The sequence below is a fragment of the Ambystoma mexicanum genome, chromosome 10 (genome assembly GCF_040938575.1).
Source record: "Ambystoma mexicanum isolate Mex_15411 chromosome 10, UKY_AmexF1_1, whole genome shotgun sequence".
Taxonomy (NCBI): domain Eukaryota; kingdom Metazoa; phylum Chordata; class Amphibia; order Caudata; family Ambystomatidae; genus Ambystoma; species Ambystoma mexicanum.
The window spans coordinates 1,033,699,986-1,033,724,593 of NC_090932.1; the positions used below are offsets into that span (position 1 = coordinate 1,033,699,986).

Sequence of the window (24,608 nt, forward strand, 5' to 3'; positions counted from 1 at the left end):
AGTAGGATTGGAGGCAGATCTATATATAGCTGTTCACTAGGCCAAATGCTACTTGTCCTTAATTACCTATTGCTTTTGGAAACCGCCACAGTTGCAGTCCAGTTTATTGCAAACATTTGTGTTTACCTTTTTTTTTTTTCTTCAGTCCTGAGCTATGGTCGTCGGTAGCTGGATCGACATGCATCCAAACTACCACAAAGCTGGACTAATCGCCCCCAATTTCGTCCTCCCTTCCCTTGGTTTGTGGTAGCTGCACCCACTTTGCCCTTCCACTTAACTTTCCCTTCTCCTTTTACCACCACAGGGTATGGTCTAGTTACTCTGGATCGAAGCACAATACACCAACCTTCAGACAAACCTTAGGTGCTCTTAGACTACTACTGTGATGATTTGGCACAGTTAATATCTTTGGGACCTAACATTTACTAGTAAACCAGAGCAGTGTGTCAGCCCTTCGGGACCCACACTGGAATAGATGGGCACCTGATATTAACCAACATGCTCCTGGAGTGATTGTGATTGGGTGCTCCTGGTTGCAAGTTGTCATTAGAAAAACACTTCTGATACCAATAGTTCAATCTAACAGGGCTATTTTGAACAATCATCCAACAGTTGTCTGCCTCACATTGCTGACCCCTCACAGTACCCACACCCAGGAGGGACTATCGGGTAGTGGCCACACTTCCCTGGCCTCATCGGAAGAGATCTATTTCCTCACCCCCTTAGCCCCCCCCCCTCTCCAAGGAGCAGTGATCCTACTCTGGGATTCATCACACCAAGCTAAATAAACCACACGCCCACTCCGTTCTCCACATTTACACAGCACACAATTTCTTACTTATCAAGAAGTTGTCCCTCACTAATGACTAAAGGTGAGTGCAAACTTTGAGGCCTCAGAAGATGCAAACATGAACATTCAGCTTATTTATATTCTCATACTAAAGGAGTGGCTGGCAGTATCCAGTCGCAGAGGGTCCTAAAAAATATACTTATTAGTGTTTATGAATATTGATTAGCATCCTGGATGATTGCAGCAGTTAATCAGGATGCTCCAAACCCGACTGATCCTGGCCCAGATTCAAGGTTATCTGCATGCTGCTCAAAACTGCCCTCCTTAGTGACTGCTTCCTGCCCTATGCTCTCCTGTTGCCCCTGCTGCTCACCCTAACTCCCCAAAAACCTGTCTGCTCTTGCGTTCACCTTGCCACCCGTACATTTCCGTTGTCCAGACCTCAGAACCCACCATGGAAATGTGATAATCGCCTACAGGAACTATGGGATTTCCACTAAAACAGAAAACTGGAAAAAGGACTGTTTTAACAGTGCCAGGATGGAGTGTCGACCGAATCCCAGCAAGGGTCTAAGCTAAGAGGACCTGGTGTTCTAGTATAAGTCCTTATCTGTAAAAGGAAAGAAATGGGATTTGGCCCCCTGGTGGCTATTTCCCCAAAATCACTTAGCCGCACGTTATTTATAGCACACCATCACACTTTCCTTGGCAGTTACTGGGCTTGGGTGTTCTCCTTGGGTGCTTCATTTCTGGGCTTAGATATTCTAACCCTCTGGCCGTGTACAACATTCGGATGCTCAAAGTGGTCACAGCTAACATCTACCAGCCAATAATCTTTGATTACACTGGCAATCCTCAAAACGATTTACCACAATAAATCCTGTGATTGGATGGGTCGGTCTTGTGAGTTTACGCAGGCTCAGGGCTCAAAAGCAACTATCACCATCTTGCAGTCAGGAATTACCGTCATGGTAGTCTGCAGCTCTGAGTGGTGTGCCCTATGTTTTCGGCTTGAATGACCTCTGTTATGCATCTTGTGCTGGTCACAAGCTTCTGATCTTCCCAGTAAACATTTGCTGATGAGCTTGGGAAGTACAAGTGGGTTCACAAGCCACTGTCTTGCTTTGCGTCTCACTCAAAGGGCGCCTGCTAATGAGCCTCCTGCTTGTTTCACTGCATAGTACCATGAACCAGTGTCTGTATGTTGTTGCAGCCCCCAAACCGACTCCCTGGATACCCATATATGGTTCCTCCATATTTGGCCCCAGAGCCTCCTGACCCCACTGGCACTGCTACTCACAGGTGACTGCATCACAGACCTAAGCCTTTTGGTATACATTCACTGTTCCAATAAATGTATTATACCGCTTCTTTTATTGCATTGACAACAGCGGCTATGGAAACATATTCTCAAATGTTGCATCTGGGCCTTTCACCCTCGCTCCCCATTATCATATCATCACCTCGATTTTTAAGAGACTCATTTTCTGGAAAAAAGTCACCTCATTAGCAATTATTTACTTTCTATGTTAACGTTTCCAGCAAATCCTCCCCATTAGATTTGCAGTGTCTCCTGTTCATCGTTTTGGTAGCTGATCTCCTCCATCATTGTTATGATTCTAGAGATGTGGGTCCTAGAATTGGACACAGCACTCTACAAAAGGCCTCACAGATGTGAGATGAATACTTGGAATGAACCGTCTAGCCTCATAACCAAAGGGCAGTACATTACAATACATGGTGTAGAGGATAGGCAAGGACTTTCCTCAACTCCTTGACAATCCTGCTTTCCCCTCATTGGTTTAAGTTCAGGAATGTTGGGTTGGTGGAGTTAGGAAAACGAGAAAGGTCATGGGCTAATGCTCCGCTTAAAGCCTTGCAGATCCTTGGCACATTGTATGCTCCTCTCTGGCTCATGCGCTAGCAAATGTGGTGTCCCTCTCTGGTACATACGCTGGCAAATAACTTGACATGTTCATGTCTGAACATTCTGGCTCCTAAAATGTATCCAGATGTATGTGATGGGATGTACGCCCCAACCCCACTATGTAAGGTATGGCCGCTTGCTTGCATAGCACTACAGAGTTGTGATCTAAAAGAAACCTGCAAGGGATCTTGATTTGGCACATACAGGTATCACTCCAAAATACAGAAGAAAATAACCAATACATGTTTACTCCACATTTGCAGTAAACTAAAATGCACAATACCCGTTATACCACACAAGGGGTTCAAAGGTAACTGGGGTCTCCTACAGTCGCATGGCCAGGATGATGCCATTGCACAATGGTTGCGATATCTGTGATCAACGCATGCCTGCGTTTTTGCTTTCGGAATTTCCATTTACAATATTTTGTGGCGCGCAGTGATCACTTAGATGCATAGGTTTAGGGCTGGAATATTTTATGGCTGTATGTTTTATGGCCCCAGTAATGTTTGAATGTAACAATATCCTTCCCATTGTTTTATGATTGAAGGCTTCAAAAAGAGCAGTAGCATGTAGTCCTTATTGTTGAAATCTCTGCTCAATTAACTTTCTCCATGACATGCATGCCATTGGTGGTATCACAACGTGTATGAAGCTGCTTCTCTATTAAGGGACCTGAGGGCATCCTCCATGTACCCCCCTAATACACAATTCCATATGTGCACACCACTCTGGTACTGAGATGAAGAGGACGGTGAAAAATCATTTCCATGGTCCTGCAAGTGCCACTAATTGGGGTCAGTAAATGACTTACATGAGCAGCCATTTGAAAGGCTAAAGGTGTATATAAGAAGAAACCAGCAAGAGGCAGGGAGAGTCCCGCCTGTAAGAAGAAACCATCTTGGGGAGATAGACATAGCAACCCAGTACAGAGCTGGGTGGAGAGAGCGCTGCAAGAGAGCAGAGAAGACACTGCAGCCCGAGCAGGCTGTGAGGAGGTCGGGAACCCTGCAGAATCCAGTGCTGTGTATCCTCCGCTGGAACTGGGGAAACTGAAGACTTCAGGAGCTGACAAAAGCAGCAGGAAGGTTTGGAGTAGACTAGCGCCGCTCGTCAGAGCTCCCGGCGAGTGAAAGGGGAGCGAGAGACTGCAGCGGAGAAAGCCAAAAGCACCCAGAGGAGCTCCCGGAGACAGGGGAGTGATGGAAAGGTAATAGTCACACAAGGGTGCTGCAAGGGCTGGGCTTGGCACAAGGGGATGCCGATCAGATGAAAACTCATGACGTGGGTGTTGGAAGATAGAAGGAAAAATGACAAACGATCAGCTGCAATGTGTCTTATGCATTATTAAATACCGAAATAAAAAAAAGTTATGCAAAGTACATGGAAGTACCGAACAAATGAAATTAAAGTGATATGCAATTTTGATTACAGTGAAAGCAAGTAAAGACCGTAATGGACAATGTGCACGTATGAACCAAATAAAAGCCAATGACAAGGGCTGAAAAATCAAGTAAAAGGCTAATGATGAGCACTATTGTGAAGTGTGAAAGCAAGGTGGTGACAAGGAAAGCACCCCACAAAATGAAGGGTTTGAAAGTTGCGCTATGGCAGAGACGAGAAGTTGCCAAGCATAAAAAGAACTGCAAGTGTACAATTGACACAGATTCAAAGAGGGAGCTTGTGTTGGTAAGGAGGTCTAATGAGAACAAGTAAATCCAACATAGTGCCAAGGGTTATTGTTTTCTTGACCTGTAGTGGGTGGACCCTATGGTCCGACAACTGCGCCTAGATCGAGTAACCCCTACTTAGCGTGAACCAAGGAAAGTTAAGGCACTGAAACTGCCGTACATTTCAAGTATTGAAGTTATTCAAGAAGAACAAGTTTAGTGAACCATTGAGAAGCCTGAAAGGTTGCAAAGTTGGTTTGGCGCCCTTATTGAAAGACAAGAATTGACTGTGTTGATCTTGGGTAAGGGAACCCTGAGACCCTTATACAATTTTGCTGAACTTGGGGCAGGGAACCCCGAGGCCTATTGGAACTATGTTGAACTTGCCGGGGGGGAGGGGCGGGAAGGTAACCCCATGCTCTTTTGGTATGGAACTGTTTTGAACTTGGGGAAGGGGCTGCAAGCCAAGAGCTGGACGAAGCTCAGAACTTTACCTGGAACACTCTCTCTTTTGGTGCTGACATCCCTACACATTGTTTAGCTTTAGTTGTGAGGGCAAGTACAGGTTTTGGACAAAGACAGATTTTTGAGTTGACCTTACTGACTCGACTATCCTTAGTTTCTTTAGGTAGGGAAATCACACCGTGGTACAGGGTAAGTTAGGCCTTACACCATAGTGACATTTAATTTAATATAAGTTTTTTGTGTAAACATTGCATCTTTTGACTTTGTCTTGCTTCATGACGCCTTCACACATGGTGTCAGGAGTGGGGTGCGACTCAACCGATAAAAGTTGGGGGACACTCAGTTTGAAAATTTAAGTACCAGAGCATCAGACCCATCAGTAGCCACTAAGGGTTCTATTGGGTTCAATATTTGTAGCAGCAGGGACAAAATGCATTCTACAAGGTGAAAGAAGACTGATACCCACTAATTTGAAAGTAATTCCACTCCCTGAAACTTATTAGATTGGCTCCCAAATCAGGACTCTCATGGACGTTTGGAATTGATGTACTGGCTGGGGTTATAGACCCAGACTTTAGAGGTGACATTAAAGTATTGTTACAGAACCATGGAAAAGATCCTTTTTTCACATTCATCAAGGAGATCAAATTATTCAGGGGTTGCTTGACAGGGCAATGTTCCCTAGGATCAAGGAAGAGGCTGGGAAGCAGAGAACAGAAAGTTACTCAAGGTTTCGGGGAGGTGGGTGACACCGACAACCATCCAGAACCTGAACCTAGAAAGGTCAGAGAGGAAGAAACTGAAACCCTTACCGACCTTGCCCAAAGGAACGACCCGTTGTTGGCTGAAGGCTTAGAAACAACCCAACTGGTTATCCGTGAGAGTCATAAGCAAGTGGTACTAGAAATGGCTCACTCACATTTGAGATTACGGAAACATGAAGTTATATTGCTGAGAAATACATAATTGTTCACCTGACATTAGCTCACCAAGTCTTTCACACAGGGCACCCAGTGTGTTTGCTCTGCCTGCAGGCAATGATGATGCCCATTGGTAGCAAGCATGCTAGAACACCTGCAGAGGCACAGGGCTAGTCTAGCTTATGAGAATATTTATCCTAGTGCATGGGTTACTCAACATTGATATCACATTTCTTCATTTGCAGTCAAATCAAAAATGAATGGAGGGCTTTCTTTGGTTTAAAATGCATGGTAGAGCGTTTGCATTCTGTGGAGCGCTACCCCGGAAGCTCGGGGCACAAATGGTTGTGCACAAAAGCGCACTGTACTGTACCCCGGGCTTCCAGCGCTGCTCTCTGCAGATTGAGAGCAGGAGCAGGTAAACGGGTGCCAGAGCCTGCTGCAGCTAAGTTGGGGAGGGTATAGGGGCGGGCGCAGGGTGCTGTATAGTGCGTAGGGATTCGGGGGACTACCCCCGACAAAGAAAGGGAAGAGGTCCGTGCACAACTGTTTGTGCATCAATCCGCAATGTGACCTTTTGTGCACAGCCCACAGACATAGAACCTGGTAAAGGGTTAATGCTCCTCTGTTGATGGGCGCATCAGACGTACAAGGACACAAAGGCAGTTTCATATTCCTAAGCGGTACAGGTGAATGAGTAAGTAATTGACAAATGCAGAGACGTGTGAATCAACAGAGGGCGGGCAGGGAGGGGCTTGGTTTAAAACCTGGTTGGACCGACTTTGCCATTCGTCCATCCCAAGTGAATAAAAAAGCACCTTGAGTTGTGCAAAAACGTAGACTATTGAAAGTCAGGAGACTTTTCCGTTCGTGTTGTGTCTTCTGTAAATGCCAACATTACATAGCTTACTCCAGTAAGTTTCCTTCTTTTAAGGTGGAGGCAGAAGCAGTGAACCGATCCATCACAATTGCCAATCAAACAAACTGCCCATTGTATGTTACCAAGGTGATGAGCAAGAGTGCTGCTGACATCATTGCCCAGGCCAGGAAAAAGGGTAAGTATGCAAAGTTATCTTATATGGGTGCCAACCAGCAATATTAAGCCCATTATTTGTTCCAACCCGCTTCAATCCTTTTATGCTTTGCCTTACTTTGTATGCATTGAGTAGTACTAAAGGATAGCACACCTGTGATGCTGTGAAGAGTGCAGCGGAAGGAATATTGATTACTGTATTGATGGGGAATTAACAACATTTCTAGTGGTCTTTAGTTGACAGAAATCGATGCCAAACAATGCTCCCATTACAATTCAAAAATCCAAGATAGTTTTCAAAGTCACATACAACATTTTCCAAATTTCAGGCATGATTGTGACATCCCTTTAGTGTGGATATAAGGCTCGCATGTCAGAATTTTCCTCTGATATGTTCTAATTGTCAAATTACCAAAAACCTCACATTTCTAATCGAGATGAATCTTAAAAAGATCAAGGACGGACCCTATCACTGTTTTAAATAGGACTTTTGCATTTAAAGAAGACATTTTTGTATGCGTTGCTGTGGACACTTTTCTGACTGACCAGTTTGATTTAAGGGTTAGAATAACTTCAGCAAGGAGTCATGGTTCTTAGAAACCCTGGAACCCAGAACCTCAATCGCAGTTTAATGTGAGTCTTCTGGAGGAAACAAATATTTGAATTCCAGAAGTAATGTAGTGAGTGTCAAGCTTTAACTTTAAGAAGTTGCCCTTAATGTTGGGTTGGTGTTTTTCCTTCTTCAGGGACGGTTGTGTACGGTGAACCCATCACGGCAAGCCTGGGTACAGATGGAACTCATTACTGGAGCAAGAACTGGGCAAAAGCAGCAGCCTTTGTTACCTCTCCACCCCTCAGCCCTGATCCCACCACGCCCGACTTCCTCAACTCCTTGCTCTCCTGGTAAGTAGCAGACTTCTGTGTGCGAAGTGAGACAATATTTTATAGCCCATTCACTTTCTCACCCCTCGTTCTGGGCTTTGAGCCAAATGTCTTCCATTTCCAGTAGTGCTATCATTGCATTTCATGATGAGAAATCGGGCATCATGTTTTTTTTGGTTGCAAATACACGTGATGAGCAACTGTGATCCTGAAGGTGGGTGTGCCACCATTTAATCTAATCATCCATCAGTGCTCGAATTACCCCCTACAACAACCTGTACAAGTACATCCCTCCAATAAGCCAGAAGCATTATACTGAGTCTTCTATTTAACATTGCCAGTACCACAGGGCTCTTTGCCAGCTGTGTTTTATTTGCGAATACAGTGCATTTTACAGTGTAACATTTAAAGAACAGCCAAGGGGGGAGCCATGTTTAAGACATAACATTTTTAAGATTTGCACTTTTTATCTGTGTGCTGTAAAAAATCTCCATAGTGTCATGTTTATATCACAAATCAAACGGTTGTAAGCTAAGGCACCAATTTAATTTTGCAACATTTTAAATGACACCCTCCTGAGGCATTCTGTTAATCTGCCATTCGGACATCTCAGTATTTTAAAGCAGCAACCGTCTGTTATCAAAAAGGCAAACCACTTCCAATAATCCTAGCCTGTGATAGCTGACATTGCAAAATGTTTACCCAAATGGTGACGCTCCTGGTTATTCATCTCAGAAAATAGACCTGTCCCACATTGGATTTATTAATTGAGTTTTGTTTCTTGCTGTCATGCTTAGAGTGCCTAAAGCAGGTTGTCCCAACAAAAAAACAAATACCAGCATGGCTGTTGGGTGCCCAAATGTCCCTCCATATGAGATGTTCAACTTAAAGGGTACATGTATGCTTCCAACATAGTAGGCGTAAAGCCTCTGTAGGTTGCTCCTTTCTCTGTACTTTTTACAGTGTAGACTGCTTAGTCCACAACAGTGGCATTGCTTGTATTCATTGATTTTTTCCCCCCTGTTTATGTCGGCACACCAAGCCAGTGGAAAACAGATAAAGGGGGAAACCTGTATTATGCGGAATGAAAGTCCTAGAAATGGGAGTAATTCAGCATGGGCAGGGCTATATGAAGATCTAATATTAGTACTTTATTGCATACTTTCTTTTTATGGTACTCCATGGCACGCTGACACCCATCCTCCAAAATCCAATGGGCTGCCCTGTCCATGTACATTTGAGCCGCACACTTGGTATAGCCACCAAGAGACTGGAGCGCATCTCTATAATAGTTTCAATGTCCCATTTCTTTTTCCCCCGATGTGAGGGTAGTTGAAGGGAAGAGGAGGAGACTGTATAATACCTGTACTGGATGGGAATATATATAAATACACTAGAAGAGATGCAATTATTCCAACTGCTTTGGACAGCTCAAATAAAAGGTCTTGAGATTGGACCTTTGGGTGGAGGCACAACCCTATCACAAGGGCCTTTTATCACAAACAATAGTACATGCTTTGAACTGGCATGAATCTTGGGGTCCTGACCACCGTCAGTAACAGTATACAAAGAAAATAGGCCAGTCATACGAGAGTAATTGGATTATATAACTAAAGACCGAAATTGAGTAATCCACCAGAATAAGTGGGCCTGGCACGCCTCGTACGTAGTCGGAATCTGTGTTTTTTGACGGTGGTATACTTTTCTTGACCACTAGTATGTTGGCAAATTATCGAAAAGTCTATTCAAATGTCCTTACCCCATCCTTGTCAGATATAAACCAAATTCTCCCCTAAAATGCCTCAATAAGCTGGGACTAATACAGAACCGTGATGAGTGGCCGGCATGTGCATTCAGAGTCTCATTGTGCTGCTATTACAAGTTATGCTTTGTGTAGCCCTGACCTCTATTGGAGACTGTTCTGTTTTTCATATAATGGGATCTTTCATGCTTGGAGCCTTTTCCCATGGAAAATGTGTTATTTCAGTTGTTTTGAAAACACAGCACCATTGATCCATGTGCCTTCCTGTGACAGTAGATGTGAGATGAAGTCCAAATGCTTCTAAATAGTGATTTCATTTAGATTCTCGTCCTTCCTCAATGTTTCATTTATTTGCACGTATAATTGGAGCCATCATGTAAATTATCTTGCTCTGGCTACCACCGTTCCATTCCTCATTTTACTTTAAAGGAGTGTTTGCCTCAACAATCAACCAACACGAGTAGTATTGTATTAAATTAAATATTGCAAAGAACTGCGTGTTTGAATGTGAATTTAACCCCCTCCCCCTTGTTTTCACCAGTTGCACTAGATCAACTCTGTTAACCGGGAAACAATAGACATACTAAAAGTTTAACCAATTTTTAATGCAAGTTAAATGGTGGGGGGGGGGTAAAATGCCTCTCTTCCCGGTGCACCCTCACAGCTGTTTAAATGTACCATTCTCTTGAGCTCTGGTTGTAATGTTCTTAACTTACCTTGCATCTTTGATCTCACACATGTCTAATTTGCCTTTCCATGTAGCCTTTTTCATGGCTGGATGAATATGTCCTCTGGTTGTTCTTTTCTAGGTAATCCCCTGTCCCCCACCCTCTGACGTTCATCGGTGGGGGCCTAGTGTGGCTGAAGTTGTAGACACCAGATCTTTTTTAGAACATTAATTTTGGCCCATCTTTATAAGGTAGTTTTTCTCCTTGCTGGCAAAGGAATTCAAAGACCTTTCTATCATAACCACCCAATCTCTGCCTCAATTTTGTGGCACACCTGGGTGTGTAACCCACAACCTTTACTTGTTTGTTTTTTCCTACCTTTCTGCTTGTATAATAGCTTTGTTTTCCATCAGGTGATAGACGTAGTGAAGAAATCATTTGGGCCAACAGACTATCAGTAAGAGCCATGAACCATATTGCTGTATGACTTGCATCACCTGCCCCCTGATAATGGAGCAGTTGCATTTGCCTTTGTTTACAGTGGAGATCTTCAGGTGACGGGCAGCGCGCACTGCACCTTCAATACGGCCCAGAAGGCTGTGGGCAAGGACAACTTTGCTCTGATTCCTGCTGGTACCAACGGAACAGAGGAACGAATGTCTATCATCTGGGATAAAGCAGTGGTAAGAACTGTGCAAATACACCAGAAAGCGGGCCGTAGTGCTCAATTGTGTGCACCAATGGACACTAAAGTGTGATCATGATCTGGCAGCAGCTCCTACCTCCCCCCGTCTGCTTAAGACTGAGATATGCCTCGTGTCTGCAGACTTGCACTTTCATGATGGTACCATTATATCACTCCTCCTCCCTCCACTGACAATGATGTGGCACATTCTGTTTTGTGGGCCTGTTTTTGTGGGCCTGTAAAATGTGTTAAATGGATGTAGGAAGATGGATCCAAGTGCCTAAACAGTTGGCTTTCTAGTCAGGACCCGACAATCGATCCAATCTGCTTTGCGGACTGAACCAGGACAGTAACATTATCTCCCATGCCCTCTTCTTCAGCACAACTACTTGCTAATAGTTTTTACTGTGGTATTTAAGCTTTACCAAGGCTTTCAAAGTGGGATATAAAGCAAATCTGAAAATTGGACTTAATTGTGCTTCTTAAACTAGCGTAAAATTATGTGCGATACATATTCCCGATTATTGGCAATACTTGATCTTGGGTCTCTGCTGTCAGACCATGACCAGTCACTTATTTTTTGCCTTTTCGTCAGCCTCCACTTTAATGCACTTAGTTTAATGAAATGTATACCTTGGTGAAATATGGGACAGTCTAACTTCAAGTGATGGGTGTGCACATGTTGCTGCTCCATGACAGGTGACTGGCAAGATGGATGAAAACCAGTTTGTAGCAGTTACCAGCACCAACGCCGCCAAGATCTTCAACCTCTACCCAAGGAAGGGCCGCATTGCAGTGGGCTCTGATGCAGACCTTGTAATTTGGGATCCTGACAGCATGAAGACCATATCTGCCAAGACCCACAACAGTGTAAGTGGGTTCTGTAATTAAGAATATTTCATTTTTATGATTTGTTGAAACCGAGGATGGTGCACCTCTGGCTACTAGGGTTCTTGGGTTTAGCGGGATTGTTTAATGGTTCATCCTTGCTTCAATGTTGGTTTTATTCTGTTCACTGTATTGCACCCTTCAGGTATAATGGATTTTTGGTGAAATATGCTAAAGCTTTCATGGTTGGCACTAATAGCCCTAGGTCAGACCTATCTGTTTGATTTAGAATTGTAAACCTGATATGATAGTTCTCGAAAGTTTTTCAAGAAATTAAGTTGGTCTTGCTTTTCTTAAGGTTAGATAAGAAATAATGGCTTTTGCAAATGTAGCAAACCTGGTAGGCGTATTTTTGTTCTGTGTAAAGTCTATAATTTTGTTTCGAGGGGATTGGGTCCTCCGACGTATTCCATATCTATGACATGTAATCACCACAGCTGTGCTGCTTCGGAAACTTTTCGGCATCTGCGTCCTGCGTCGATGACGTTGATGCGCCGTCGTCGAGGACCTCCTCCGACGTCCGACGTCATCCGATGTGATAAGTAGGACGTACAACGCCCATAGCCTCAGTTCCGTTTTTTCCGCGAACGTGTTGCTTCGTGTTTCTCGGTTTAAACGCCTCGACTCTTTGGAGTTCTGTTCTTCTCGGTTCTTCGAACCTGTTCGTTTGTGGAAATCCTTCTGCAGATGTCTACTTCGTCTTCGACCCCGCGTCCGGGTTTCAAGAAGTGCGGGGAGTGTGGGTCCAAGATGTCGGTGACGGACTCGCACGACGCCTGCCTCTGGTGCCTCGGGGAGGCCCACGACACGGATGACTGTATCGACTGCCAGTCGCTCACGTCCAAAGCCTTACGCGAACGTAAGAAGAAGTTGTCGGTAGGTCGGGTGTCCAAGCCCCGGAAGTCGAAGTCTGCGGGGCTTTCGATGGATGATTCGAGGGGTGACTCTCCGTGTCATCGTCGGAAGTCTCGTGGGTCTCCTTCTAGGAGTCGGTCTCGCCACTCCTCAGCCTCTTGGAGGCATTCTCGGAAGCGCCGACACTGGTCGTCTTCCAGGTCCTCTTCGGAGGGCTCTGCCCGGCGCGTCGCTTACCCCTCCAGCCATGCGACGCCGGAGGAATGGGCTTCCTTCGGGAAGAAGATGCTGGCGATTCTTGAGTCGCAGGGTACTCAGCCGTCCGCGCCCCCGAGTGAGGTCGGTCGTGTGAGGTCGAGAGACACCGCTCGCAAGAGTGGTCGGCACGAGTCACGGGAGAGGTCCCGTTCGGACAAGGGGACTCGTTCTCGACGTACCCGTTCCAGGTCCCGGTCCTCGACGCGTTTGAGACCGTGTGCACCTGTGAGGTCTTCGAAGAAGACATCGACGTCTGTGGCGTCGAGGGCGTCGACAGGCTTTCTCGAGGCTCTGGCTCCGAGGAAGTCGTCGATGCCGTCGACGCTCACGTCCTCGAGGGACACGCTCGGGGCTCCGGCCTCGAGGGCTGTGTCGACGCCGCCGATTCTGGAGGCGCTGCATCTGAGGTCGACGCCGATCCTCTCGGCGCCGATGCCGGTTCTCTCGACGCTGGCGCCGATTCGCTCGACGCCATTGACGCCTTTCGTGTCGGAGGTACCACAGGGCACGGGTGGACCCCCTAGGAAGGCTCTGGTTAAGAGCAAGCACTCTCGAGTGCCTTCTTTTCGCCACCTGGACTATATTTCAGAGGCGGATGAGGATTCTGATGGCCTGGTCCCTAGTCGGGTTCCGGATGAAATTGTCTCGGGCCATAGTCAGTTTGACGAGTTGAGACAGTCACTGCATGATGCTAGTGGACTGGACACCTCTCCGGAGGTGGAGTTTTGTAGGCCTGAGCCTGGCTCTCATGCTGATTCCTCGTACCGGCGCCTTATGGCTAGGGTTTCTGAGTACTTGGGATGGTCTGCTCCCCCAGGGGAATTTGTGCAGGATGATGTGACAGACATCCTTGATGTTGGTCCCCCAACTGACCCGGTTCTGCCGTTCCATATGGCTTTACAGAGAAGGGTGGCGGCGGCTTGGACTGCTCCGGAGAGTCTCCCGGCGGTGGGCAGATCCTTGTCGCGAAAATACCGTCCAGCCAGTGGCGACCCCTGCTACTTGACCAGGCACCCCACTCCGGAGAGTTTGGTGGTGCAGGCGGCCACGGCCCCGGCAAAGCAGGCGTCGTACCCTACCATCCCTCCTGATAGGGACGACAAACGTTTTGATGGCTGGGCGAAGAAAGTGTTTTCTTCTGGTGGTATGGCGCTTCAGGCGGCCAACTCCATTTGTGCCTTGTCGCGTTTCACGCACACTCTGTGGAACTGTGTTGCGTTAGCGGCTGAACATATTCCCGAAGGGGACGAACGGGATGGTTTCCTTGCTATGGTCCAGGATGGTAAGGATGCCATGTGTGAGTCCGTTCAGTCGGGTTTGGACTTAGCTGAATGCGTCAGTAGGTCTATGGCGGCGAGCACCGTGATACGCAGGTTTGCGTGGTTGCGGAAGTCGGGGTTTGCTCCTGATGTGCAGTCCCGGCTCCTCAACATGCCCTTTGACGGTGAACACCTTTTTGGCAGCAAGGCTGACGAGAGCCTTGAGAGGTTGCAGACCTCAAAAGCTGCAGCGAAGTCGTTGGGCGCTGCAGTTCGCCAACCTCCGCCTTTTCGTCCTAGGGGACAGCAGTGGAGGGGTGGTTCCTTTCGCTATTACTCATCCTTCAGTAAAGCGAGAGGAGCTGGCAGTCAAAGAGGCCAACGCAGGGGTACCAGAGGTGGACGACAGGGTACCCGTGGTGCCAAGGCCGCTCGGGCAGTTGCCTCTTTGCCCTCAGGTAACGCCGCAGCCGCTCCCATTCAGTCGTGAGGCCATGTCCCATGGTTCGCCGGTTGGGGGAAGGCTGGCGCAGCATCTTGTAGAGTGGCATGCCATTACTTCAGATGTGTGGGTTCTGGAGATCCTAACCCACGGCTACTGTCTTCCCTTTCGGCACAGGCCTCGCGACAATCCACCGGGGAGCCTCTCTTTGCAGAGTCCGGATCCGCTCCTTGCGCAGGAAATTCAAGCCCTGCTGGAGAAAGGCGCCATAGAACTGGTGCCTGTAGCGGAGAGGAACAAGGGATGGTATTCCCCTTATTTTTTGGTTTCGAAGAAAGACGGGGGATTGAGACCCATCATGGACTTGCGCGGTTTGAACAAACTCCTCAGGAAGGACAAGTTCAAGATGGTTACTCTCTCTCTCAAGTCCTCCAGGCCCTTCAGCTTCAGGACTGGTTGGTGTCACTCGACCTCAAGGATGCTTACTTCCATGTGCCGATCCATCCCAAGCACAAGAAGTACCTGAGGTTCGCGGTTGGCGACTCGCACTTTCAGTTTCGGGTCCTGCCGTTCGGATTGACCTCCGCCCCGAGGGTTTTCACCAAGCTCAAGGTGGTGGTGGCAGCGCATCTCAGGCAAGGGGGGGACTCACGTCTACCCCTACCTGGACGATTGGTTGATCAGGGGGGAGCTCTCCCGGGCAAGTCCTGGATCATCTGTCGGTCACCTGTCGCTCCCTTCACAGGCTGGGCTTCTCCCTCAATTTACAGAAGTCCCATTTGACGCCAACACAGCGGCTCCAGTACATCGGAGCAGTGCTCGACACTTCCCTGGGGCTGTGTTTTCCTCCCCAGGTGAGGGCTCTTCACATTCAGCAGATGGTGCACAAGTTTCAGCATACCCAGATGCTCCCAGCGTTCGAGTTCTTGAGGTTGCTCGGCCTCATGGCATCCTGCATTCTTCTGGTGCCAGAGGCTCGCCTGCGGATGAGATCTTTGCAGTGGGCACTCAAGATGCAATGGTCGCAGTCCTCCGGCAGGATGTCGGACTCGATTCAGGTGCCGTCCTCGGTCGCCTGGGACCTTCTGTGGTGGGCCGTCGAAGGCAACTTGATGAGGGGGGCTCCATTTTGGCTTCCCTGGCCGGAGGTGACGATCGTGACGGATGCATCCCTCACGGGATGGGGAGCTCATGCCAACGGGCTGACAGTCAGCGGTCGTTGGTCTCCGTCGGAGTCCAGACTCCATATCAATCTGTTGGAGCTGAGGGCCGTCAGGCTAGCCCTGATGGCTTTTCTGCCGTCTGTGCAAGGGAAGAATGTCCTGATCCTGACGGACAACACAGTGGCCATGCACTACCTCAACAAAAAGGGGGGGGCAGGGTCACTTCCTCTGTGCAGGGAGGCGATGCAGCTCGAGTTCTGGGCCATCTAGCAGGAAGTTTCGATCTCGGCAGTTCATCTGGCCGGAGCCGAAAACGTGACGGCGGACGCTCTGAGCAGGCAGAGCGCGATCTCTCACGAGTGGGAGTTGGCTCAGGAGATTCTCCTGGAGATCTTCGCCCTTTGGGGGACCCCTCAAGTGGATCTCTTCGCCTCCAGTGTCAACCGGAAGTGCGAAAGGTTTTGCTTGCGGGAATTTCCTCCAAAAGGAGCCTTAGGAGACGCGTTCGTGGTGGAGTGGTCCTTCCCGCTGCTGTACGCGTTTCCTCCAGTCCCCGTCATCCCGCAAGTGCTGCGGAGGTTACGGAAGTTCGGTTCCCGGATGATCCTCATTGCCCCGGCGTGGGCTCGGAGGACATGGTACCCGGACCTTCTCGACTTATCCATCTGCCCTCCACGTCGTCTTCCCTACCGAGACGATCTGCTCTCACGGGAGGGGGGTCAGGTTCTCCATCCAGAGGTCAGATCCCTCAACCTTCACGCTTGGCTTCTGAAAGGTTGAGGTATAAGGATTGGGACCTCCCTGAGGACGTGATGGAGGTGTTGCTTTCGGCCCGAAGGCCAGCAACAAAGTCTCTGTACCGTTGGCGTAAGTTCTGCGACTGGTGCAGAGTTCAGAATGTGGATCCTTTTGCATGTGACATCCCCATGGTTCTGTCCTTTTTACTTTCTTTGGCCCACAGGGGCTTGCAAGTGGGTACCGTTAAGGGTTACCTGGCGGCGCTGTCCATCTTTAAGCGCTCGTCTGAAGAGTGTTCTTACTTTAAAATCCCTTTGATTTCACAGTTCCTGAAAGGGCTCACTAATGTGTTCCCTCTGTCACCTTTCCTGGGGCCCGGTTGGGATTTAAACCTTGTTCTTAAATTTCTTATGGGTGCTCCGTTTGAGCCTTTACATTCTTGCCCTTTGAGGCTGTTAACTCTGAAAACTGTGTTTTTAGTTGCGGTTACTTCCGCTCGCAGAGTGAGTGAGTTACAGGTACTTTCAGTTAAGCCTCCCTTCACTGTATTTCACAAGGACAGGGTTGTCCTTCGAGTTCGTCCTTCTTTTCTTCCGAAGGTAGTGACGGAATTTCATTTGGCCCAGAAGGTTGTTCTTCCGGCATTCTATCCTCCTCTGCATCCTGGTAAGGAAGAGGAGAGGCTCCATAGGCTTGATCCTAGGAGAGCTTTAAGCTTTTATGTTTCACGCATGTCCCGGGTCAGAGTGGATGATCAACTCTTTATTGGTTACGCTGGAAAGCGTTTGGGGCAAGCTGTGACGAAACAGACTGTCTCGCTGGATTATTTTGGCCATCTCGGAGTGCTACCGCTTGGCGGGTAAGGATCCACCGGCTGGCTTGCGGGCCCATTCTACCAGGGGTATGGCTGCGTCTACTGCCCTGCAGAGGGGTGTTCCTATTCGCAACATCTGTGATGCAGCCACCTGGGCTTCAGTACATACATTTGTACGTCACTATTCCCTCGATTCCATCCGAGCACAGGATCTGGCCTTTGGCAAGGCGGTCCTTTGCTCTGCTATTTGATTGGCTATTCTAAATTTTGATTCTAAATTCTTTCCCTCCTCCTTGCTTTGGTACTGCTTTGGGAGTCTGTCATAGATATGGAATACGTCGGAGGACCCAATCCCCTCGAAGAACAAGTTACTTTCTTACCTGGTAACGTTCTTTCGATGGGATGGTCCGACGACGTATTCCATATCGCTCCCGCCCTGCCTTCCCCGCTGCAGAATTTCTTTTGCGATTGCAGCTTACGTTCCGCAAGGCTTTGTGTCTGACTGGCAGTTGACTTATGTCACACGTTCTGGGGGAAAAAACTACAACTGAGGCTATGGGCGTCGTGCGTCCTACTTATCACGTCGGACGTCGGAGGAGGTCCTCGACGACGGCGCATCAACGTCATCGACGCAGGATGCAGACGCCGAAAAGTTTCCGAAGCAGCACAGCTGTGGTGATTACATGTCATAGATATGGAATACGTCGTCGGACCATCCCATCGAAAGAACGTTACCAGGTAAGAAAGTAACTTGTTCTTTCATTTTTTGGCATTACTAAAGAGGGACTACACCCTTGCAAATAAACCTAACCCCACCCCAACAAGAGGATTTGGACCATGCTTCAAGGTTACATGCCCTCTGTGCTAGATTTTGTGAAGTGAAGCAGTAAAGGTTACTCCAAAATTAACAATTCCACCATGCAGACTGTTGTTGAATGTTGCCTAAGCCATATGAAGTGTAACAGTAATAATGTTGGATACGCCTGCACATTCGGTCTAATTGTGCTAGCAATATGCACTAGAGCCTGCACCATTGCACACTATTTCTCTGACCACGTTACTGGGGCCCTTCATTTCCCACATGAGCTGTTATATAATTGGAAATTACCCTCATGCCCTCACCGCTATTCTGAGAACATGACCTTTGCAGACTCCGAACATTTTACACCTTCCCTTTTGGACAAAGGCCGCTCCCTTAGGATCGCGATCACATCAAGCCGTTGACAACTGAGCATTTCTGATTTTCAGCCACTTGGTACTAAGCCTCCCTTTTATCCTTAGACATCCACTTTTACAACTTGCTACCACCTTGTGATGAACAACTTATTCACACTAATTGAAATAGATGGTGCCTGGGCTCAAGGCTCAACCAAGTCCACCTTCATCTAATTTCCCTTCTTCCGGAAACGGTTAGTTTTCTTTCCCCATTGGGACAGTACCCAAAGCATTTAAGCTTGTGCCAGCGATGTACCAAACAACAATTGTAACTAGGGCCATAATATGTAAATGTTGGCCCCAGTGCTAAATATTGATCCTATGCACTTGGCACCACTTTTGCCATTTGTGTAGTATGAAATGGCACAAATTGGTTTGGTCCCAATTCATTTTATAGATCCATCTAGCCTTGTGACAGAACCTGAAAATGTTCACTGCTTTCCACTCTTGGACATCATTAACCCTAAAGTGAGTAAATATGGTAAGTGTTTTGTGAATGCCTGACATAAGGCTAGTTTTCTCTTATAAACTTTGAATAAATGGAAGGCATTCCAATAAAACATTCTAAGCCTCTGTTTCAGTATTTTTCCAGCCAAAACATGAGAAGCAACATCAACACTGAGAATAGACAAATGGAATCCCACAAGATAGTTGTAACAGGCTTTCCTGAACCAGATTGTCATTTCGCGCATGACCTGAAAAAAGTCTGTGTTCATCCACAATATTTTATCTGCCTCTTTTCGGTGAGAAAGCTATTGGATCTAAATCAAGAACTTCTGACTCCAGCGACGATCGTCTATTTAGCTGCTATATCAGATATACCATTGACCAATGGGACAGGATGTAAAGTGTAACAGCAGTTTCCCTTCATAAATAATGGGTCAAAAACTGAAAGAATAAGGAGAGGCGATCACATGATTTTGAGCGACTTGCTTAGTTCATGCAAGTAGGCCAGTCAGAAACTTCCTACGCCAACCCCCCCCCCCCCCCGACTACCCCCTCCCCGCTCCCTCCCACATATGCTGATTTCAGGATGCTTCAATGTCGGACATGCATGATAAATATGGCATTTGATGGCCATAGTTTTCTTTGGAAAGCAAATTCCATATTTCCATTTTTGCAACCACAGGCAAAGCAACGTAGAGCCTCAGATATGAGGTGAAAGTGGCCTTTAAGATGTGCTACTGCTCTCACCTACCCCCCACCAGTCACAGCAACTCTGGTGGAGGAAAGGGACACTTAACGTTTCCCCCACAATATTTTAAACACATTTGGACACGTAGGTGCTAAACACAACTGCACAGGCATACTGAAGTCTGTTCCCTATGACTCCAAAAATATGCCACCAAAATCGGGGCAGGTAAACCAGTGCATATACCTTTACGAGAAGAATTACAATAATTAAGGAGCAGTGCATCTGCTTCCAGGAATGAAGGGAGAATGAGGGATGTGTTCTACATCCATTGTTATCCCATAACAAATATGCCCCTCCAGGGGACACTTGAAAATAAGCGTGCAAGCTCAAGCATTCAGTATGAAGACACGAAGATGATATTGTTGGCTCAAAAATCGATTATTGCTATAGCCTCCTCATCGGCATCACACAATCTGACACCAACCGTTTACAGGTCATTCAAAATGGCGCAGTCTGGGTAGTGAAGGGTCTGAGATGAAAGGACCATGTGTCGGAGGCAAGACAGAGCTTGCACTGGCTCCCCGTCAAAGCCAGAGTGCACTTACTAATCCCACACAAATGCGTCATGGGTCAAATGCCAGCCCACCTCATTGATGCTATTGTAAAAAAAACAGAGCATTCGATCTCTAAGGTCGAACAACACTAACCTTCTAAAAACAATAAGTTGCAAAACAAGTAAAGCCCTCGGGGCAGCTTTTAATATAGTAGCCCCGTTAGCCTGGAATGCCTTTCCATCGGACCTCAGGGACATTGAGTCCACAGACACTTTTAAAAAGAAATTGAAAACATTTTTATTCTGCTAGTCCCCTGTCTTACTCTGGCTTCTTCCTTGCCCAAAGTGGATGATCATTTATATGTTTCGTCCTGTTATTGTGTCATGATGGCGCTCTTAAGCCTTCGGCTACCTGGTGCACGGTAGAAATTCACAATAAAGTAAAGTCTCTGTGTAATGCAGGTTTGCTGCAAAAAACTACCGTGGGTATCTGCGTTCATCTAATAGCCATTGCTAGGCTACGCTCCCTCAGCAGTGTGATGGCAGTCACTTGTCACTACAGTAACTAGTCGAGATTGGGAAGTTTCGAGTGATTGTTAGTGCTAATGTGATAAGGTCCTCAAAGTGATAAGGTCCACCATCTATTTGACAAGAGGAAACCATGTAAGATTAGCTCTGAACGCATTTCCGAATTTAGCAGCACACTAGGTGGTGCAGAACTAGACACCCAGCAACACATGTCCCCGGTCAGACTCTTTGCCAAGAGGTATTCAGTACAGGAATACCTCTTGGCATACAAGGACCTGACACACGTATGTCTACAAATTCACAATTTGGAGTTAATCTGGACGGCAGTGGATGAACTATTTCTGGGTGGGCCTCTAAAATACAATTACTTGAAACCAGGGAAAACAGTAAATGCAGGTATCTTGCTTTAAGGCGCTCGCAGGATGGCTCAAAGGGGAATGCACTTTCAGTGATTTGTTAAGGGACACTGGGTTGTGCTTTTCCCACAAATTGACTTGATTTTACAAGAAGTAAGAATGGTCTGGTTAAAACATCCGCCAGGACGTTGAAACGGATTTCCCGATTTAGGCATGGCATGCGTTTACTATGGTGGAAAAGTCCATTGTAACATAATAGCAATTGCATGTTAATTCAAGTGGCTGACCAGACCGATGGGACAAGTAACCCTAGTTCACATACTACTGATTTCATAATTTGGCCAATTACTACACAAGTGCATGTTTGTTTCATAAAGAAAGCAAGAAGGTATACAAAGGGAGGTTGTAACTGTCAAATGGAAGAGTTTTGTCATAGGTTGTAAAGAAAGATTTACCAATACACAGTGATGAAAAATACATATGGCCACGCCTCTTTGTGTTTGGCAGATAGCTTGGAATATGTACATGAGTACATTAAGCAGGTCTAGCATAACATGAGACCTCACAAGGATCTCTTAATTACTGTAATTGGAAAGTCTGGGAATCCTTTCCATCTACTGACATCGACGCAGCCCTCCTACATTTTGCTATGACTTGAATATTGCTCCCTCAATTGGGGATGTTCATGAAGTCTTTTTCCTTTTTACTTTCCTTGCTCAAATCCTCATTTAGGGGCGCTGGTCAGCTCTAGTGGTTACCACTGCAGGGGGCCATGAGATTACCTTGTTTTACTGTAGCACACATCAGCTTACAGTGAACTGCTCCAGGGTTACTATTATCCTTTTTTCTTTTGTAACATTTTTTGTTACTTTTCAAAATAGTCCAGGGCAAGGGTATTGGCTGCAGAGACTATTAGACTGTTTATTTTCTCGTTTTTAATGTGTGCAGTTTTATGCTTTACAGATTAATTCCATTTTGCATACTGTATACTCAAAATAGCCATACCACACATTTTTCCTCCTGTTCTTTGGCCATATTCCTTTTTGGCCTTCTTTCTGCTTTCTCAGATCAGGAAATGCCATATTTGGTTAGACCTTTTGCTTGCTCCAGTTTGGCGTTCCTGGCCAAAGTGGAGGTGTGCACATCTCGGCCAGATAAGGGGGTGTTTCGTCTGCCTTGTCCCAATCCACATTCCAGCCAGGGGATGTCTGTTGCTGGGCAGATGTGGAGCAAAAGACTGTCCGTGATTGGACAGACCATGCCGGTTTGAATGATGCAGGTGCTTACTATTGGTGGACTGGGGCAGCCCCCAGTCTGAATTTGGATGAAAGAGTCCTGCAACTGCTCGCCAACTGGGGCCAAGACCTCAAAGAAGAGGAGCATCATGCTGAAGACTCGAAAACTGCTGCTGATGACTACCGGAATTGTCTCCAGCCAAGTCCCGGTGATCCACAGAAGTTGATTTTCGGCTGGTGAAACCAACCAGGTTGCATCACTGCACAAGAACCCTGCCATTGGAAGCCTTCATAAGTGTCACTGTACCGTCCTGTGGGGTGACTAACTTCCTGCAGGGTGCCTCCTGTACATCAGTAGTCAATGAGCACAGGTCATTGACTTGCGGCCCAAGACCAGTTCTCCTGCCTATCCTCTGCATGTAGAGGGACCTTTCTGAAGCTGTCTTCTCTGCCGATAGTGTTGACTGCTGCTTCCTGATTGGGGTGATCTTTGATATGCTGTGTCCTGGGGGTCTTCTGCCATCGTGGGACCTGCTGTGGCTACAATACTGAGGGGCCTACTGTGCTGCTTGAGCTGTCCTGCTGGAACGCGGGAACACTGTCTAGCTGCACCCAATCCCAAAGTTGAAGCCAGCTATTGCATCTGCGGCCCTGTTTTCCATGTGACTGGACCAGTGACAAAAATAAGTGGGCCCAGTGTTTCCGAGTATCCCAAGGTTGGTCCCTCCAAATAGGAGTTCAGGGTGGGATCTTGCATACCTGTTGCCACTCCTGCCACAGGGATTTTGTGGGTGTAAAGTCCATTCTCTTGATAGGCGGAGTTCTGCCAAAGACCCCTTGCCCCGCTGGGGTGGGATTGGGAGAGTATCCTTAACCTACTTTTACCTACCTTCAATACTTTCAAATATATTTCTTCTATAATTTCTACTCACCTGCTAGCGTTCGCACTACTTATTCTGTAACTTTAAGACTTCCATCTCCCAAACAGGTATTTTACGTGAGATAGTGATTCTCAGAGGCTCTAGGCCTACTTACCTGTTGGGGAAGGACTGCTTATAGTTTAGGTGCCTTATAATTATAATGCAGGGTACATGTCTTAATCTTCACTGTTGCTTCACTTTACTGTCTACAGTTTTACTTTTTTCAATATTTGGTGATCACCAACTGTATGGGTATATATGTTTATGGGGTTATATATACCTCCCCTTTTTACTTTACAAGATAAGAGATTTAAATGTCTAATAAAATGGTATTCTTGTACTGCTGTTTTGCTAGAGTTATCAGTGTTCACTGTTGGGTTTACTGTCCCATAGCTCCTGAAGTCTACCTTGCTGCTTAGTGTACACTGCCTTGATAGTTTGGCCAGACCTAAGTGTTAAATACCCAGTTCATCAAATAGGGAGGCCCCTCAGAACCATCCCACTGGGTTGGTTCTGAAAATACCATCTTAACAACATTGCCTTCTTAGAGGGTCTGAAAATGAGTCTGAAGAGTTGTTGATGGTAGGGTATAGTGGGAACCTAATGTTGTTCACCCTATTGAGTCCACCACTTGATCCAATGTATAATAACCCATTGCATTGCCTTCATGGAAAATGACCTTATTAATGGCAATCATTCAATGCAGTACATAAACTGCAGGCTTGATGAAAATAAAAACACTTTATGCTGAGAGCTAAGGATAAAGTGGGAGTGGCAACATGCTGAAGATTTCTTTTTGTAATTCCAGTTTTTCACATTCGGAAGACTGGCAAGTCTTTAGTTAAGATGTTTAATCTGCAATAGAAAGTAGCTGCACGGTTTCTATTGTAGACGACCTGTGGGCAGAACTCCGGACCACAGAGTGCATATCCTCTTATGCTTTTAGAGTAATCGCCAGGGTATTGCAAGGGCAATTGAAAACAAAGGCGAAAATAAATCACCAAGAAGCGGATGCACAGTAATGGTCTAAGCCAAGAGCGCTACAATTAATACAGTGGCGGCCAATTCTCTGCTAATTCATGCACTGCTTTTCTTTTTTTTTCAACAGTGTATTTTATTGGTTTACAACATACAATGGGGTCAGCTCGGGGTACATGTGTAAATACATTTTAGTAGTGTGAGACAATCAACATGGGGCAAAGCATACACTGATTTTCGAATGTTGGGAGTTCCACTGACATGGGTCAGAAGATAGGGGAGAGATTAAGTGTTCACTGTTTCGTACACCATCGGGATGCTGGTGGCTGGCGCACTATCCCTGGGAATTGTTCAGCATAGTCAATGAAGGGGGCCCAGATGCTATTAAATTTCCCCATGATTTTTCAGTTGAGTGGCTGTTATTTTCTCTGCCACTGCTGTATCCCAGCATTTTGGCCACTACATGGTG

General features: G+C 46.7%; 1 protein-coding gene across 3 annotated transcripts in view; it reads left to right on the plus strand.

Moving 5' to 3' along the window:
* LOC138491968 (dihydropyrimidinase-related protein 2) overlaps positions 1 to 24,608 on the plus strand; it is a 581,041-nt gene that overhangs the window by 510,889 nt on the left and 45,544 nt on the right. For all 3 annotated transcript variants that reach the window (XM_069618857.1, XM_069618856.1, XM_069618858.1), the window contains 4 exons: positions 6,707 to 6,827; positions 7,552 to 7,708; positions 10,659 to 10,800; positions 11,502 to 11,672. In XM_069618857.1, coding sequence (XP_069474958.1) covers positions 6,707 to 6,827; positions 7,552 to 7,708; positions 10,659 to 10,800; positions 11,502 to 11,672 — 591 coding nt within the window. The remainder of the gene's footprint in view (positions 1 to 6,706; positions 6,828 to 7,551; positions 7,709 to 10,658; positions 10,801 to 11,501; positions 11,673 to 24,608) is intronic.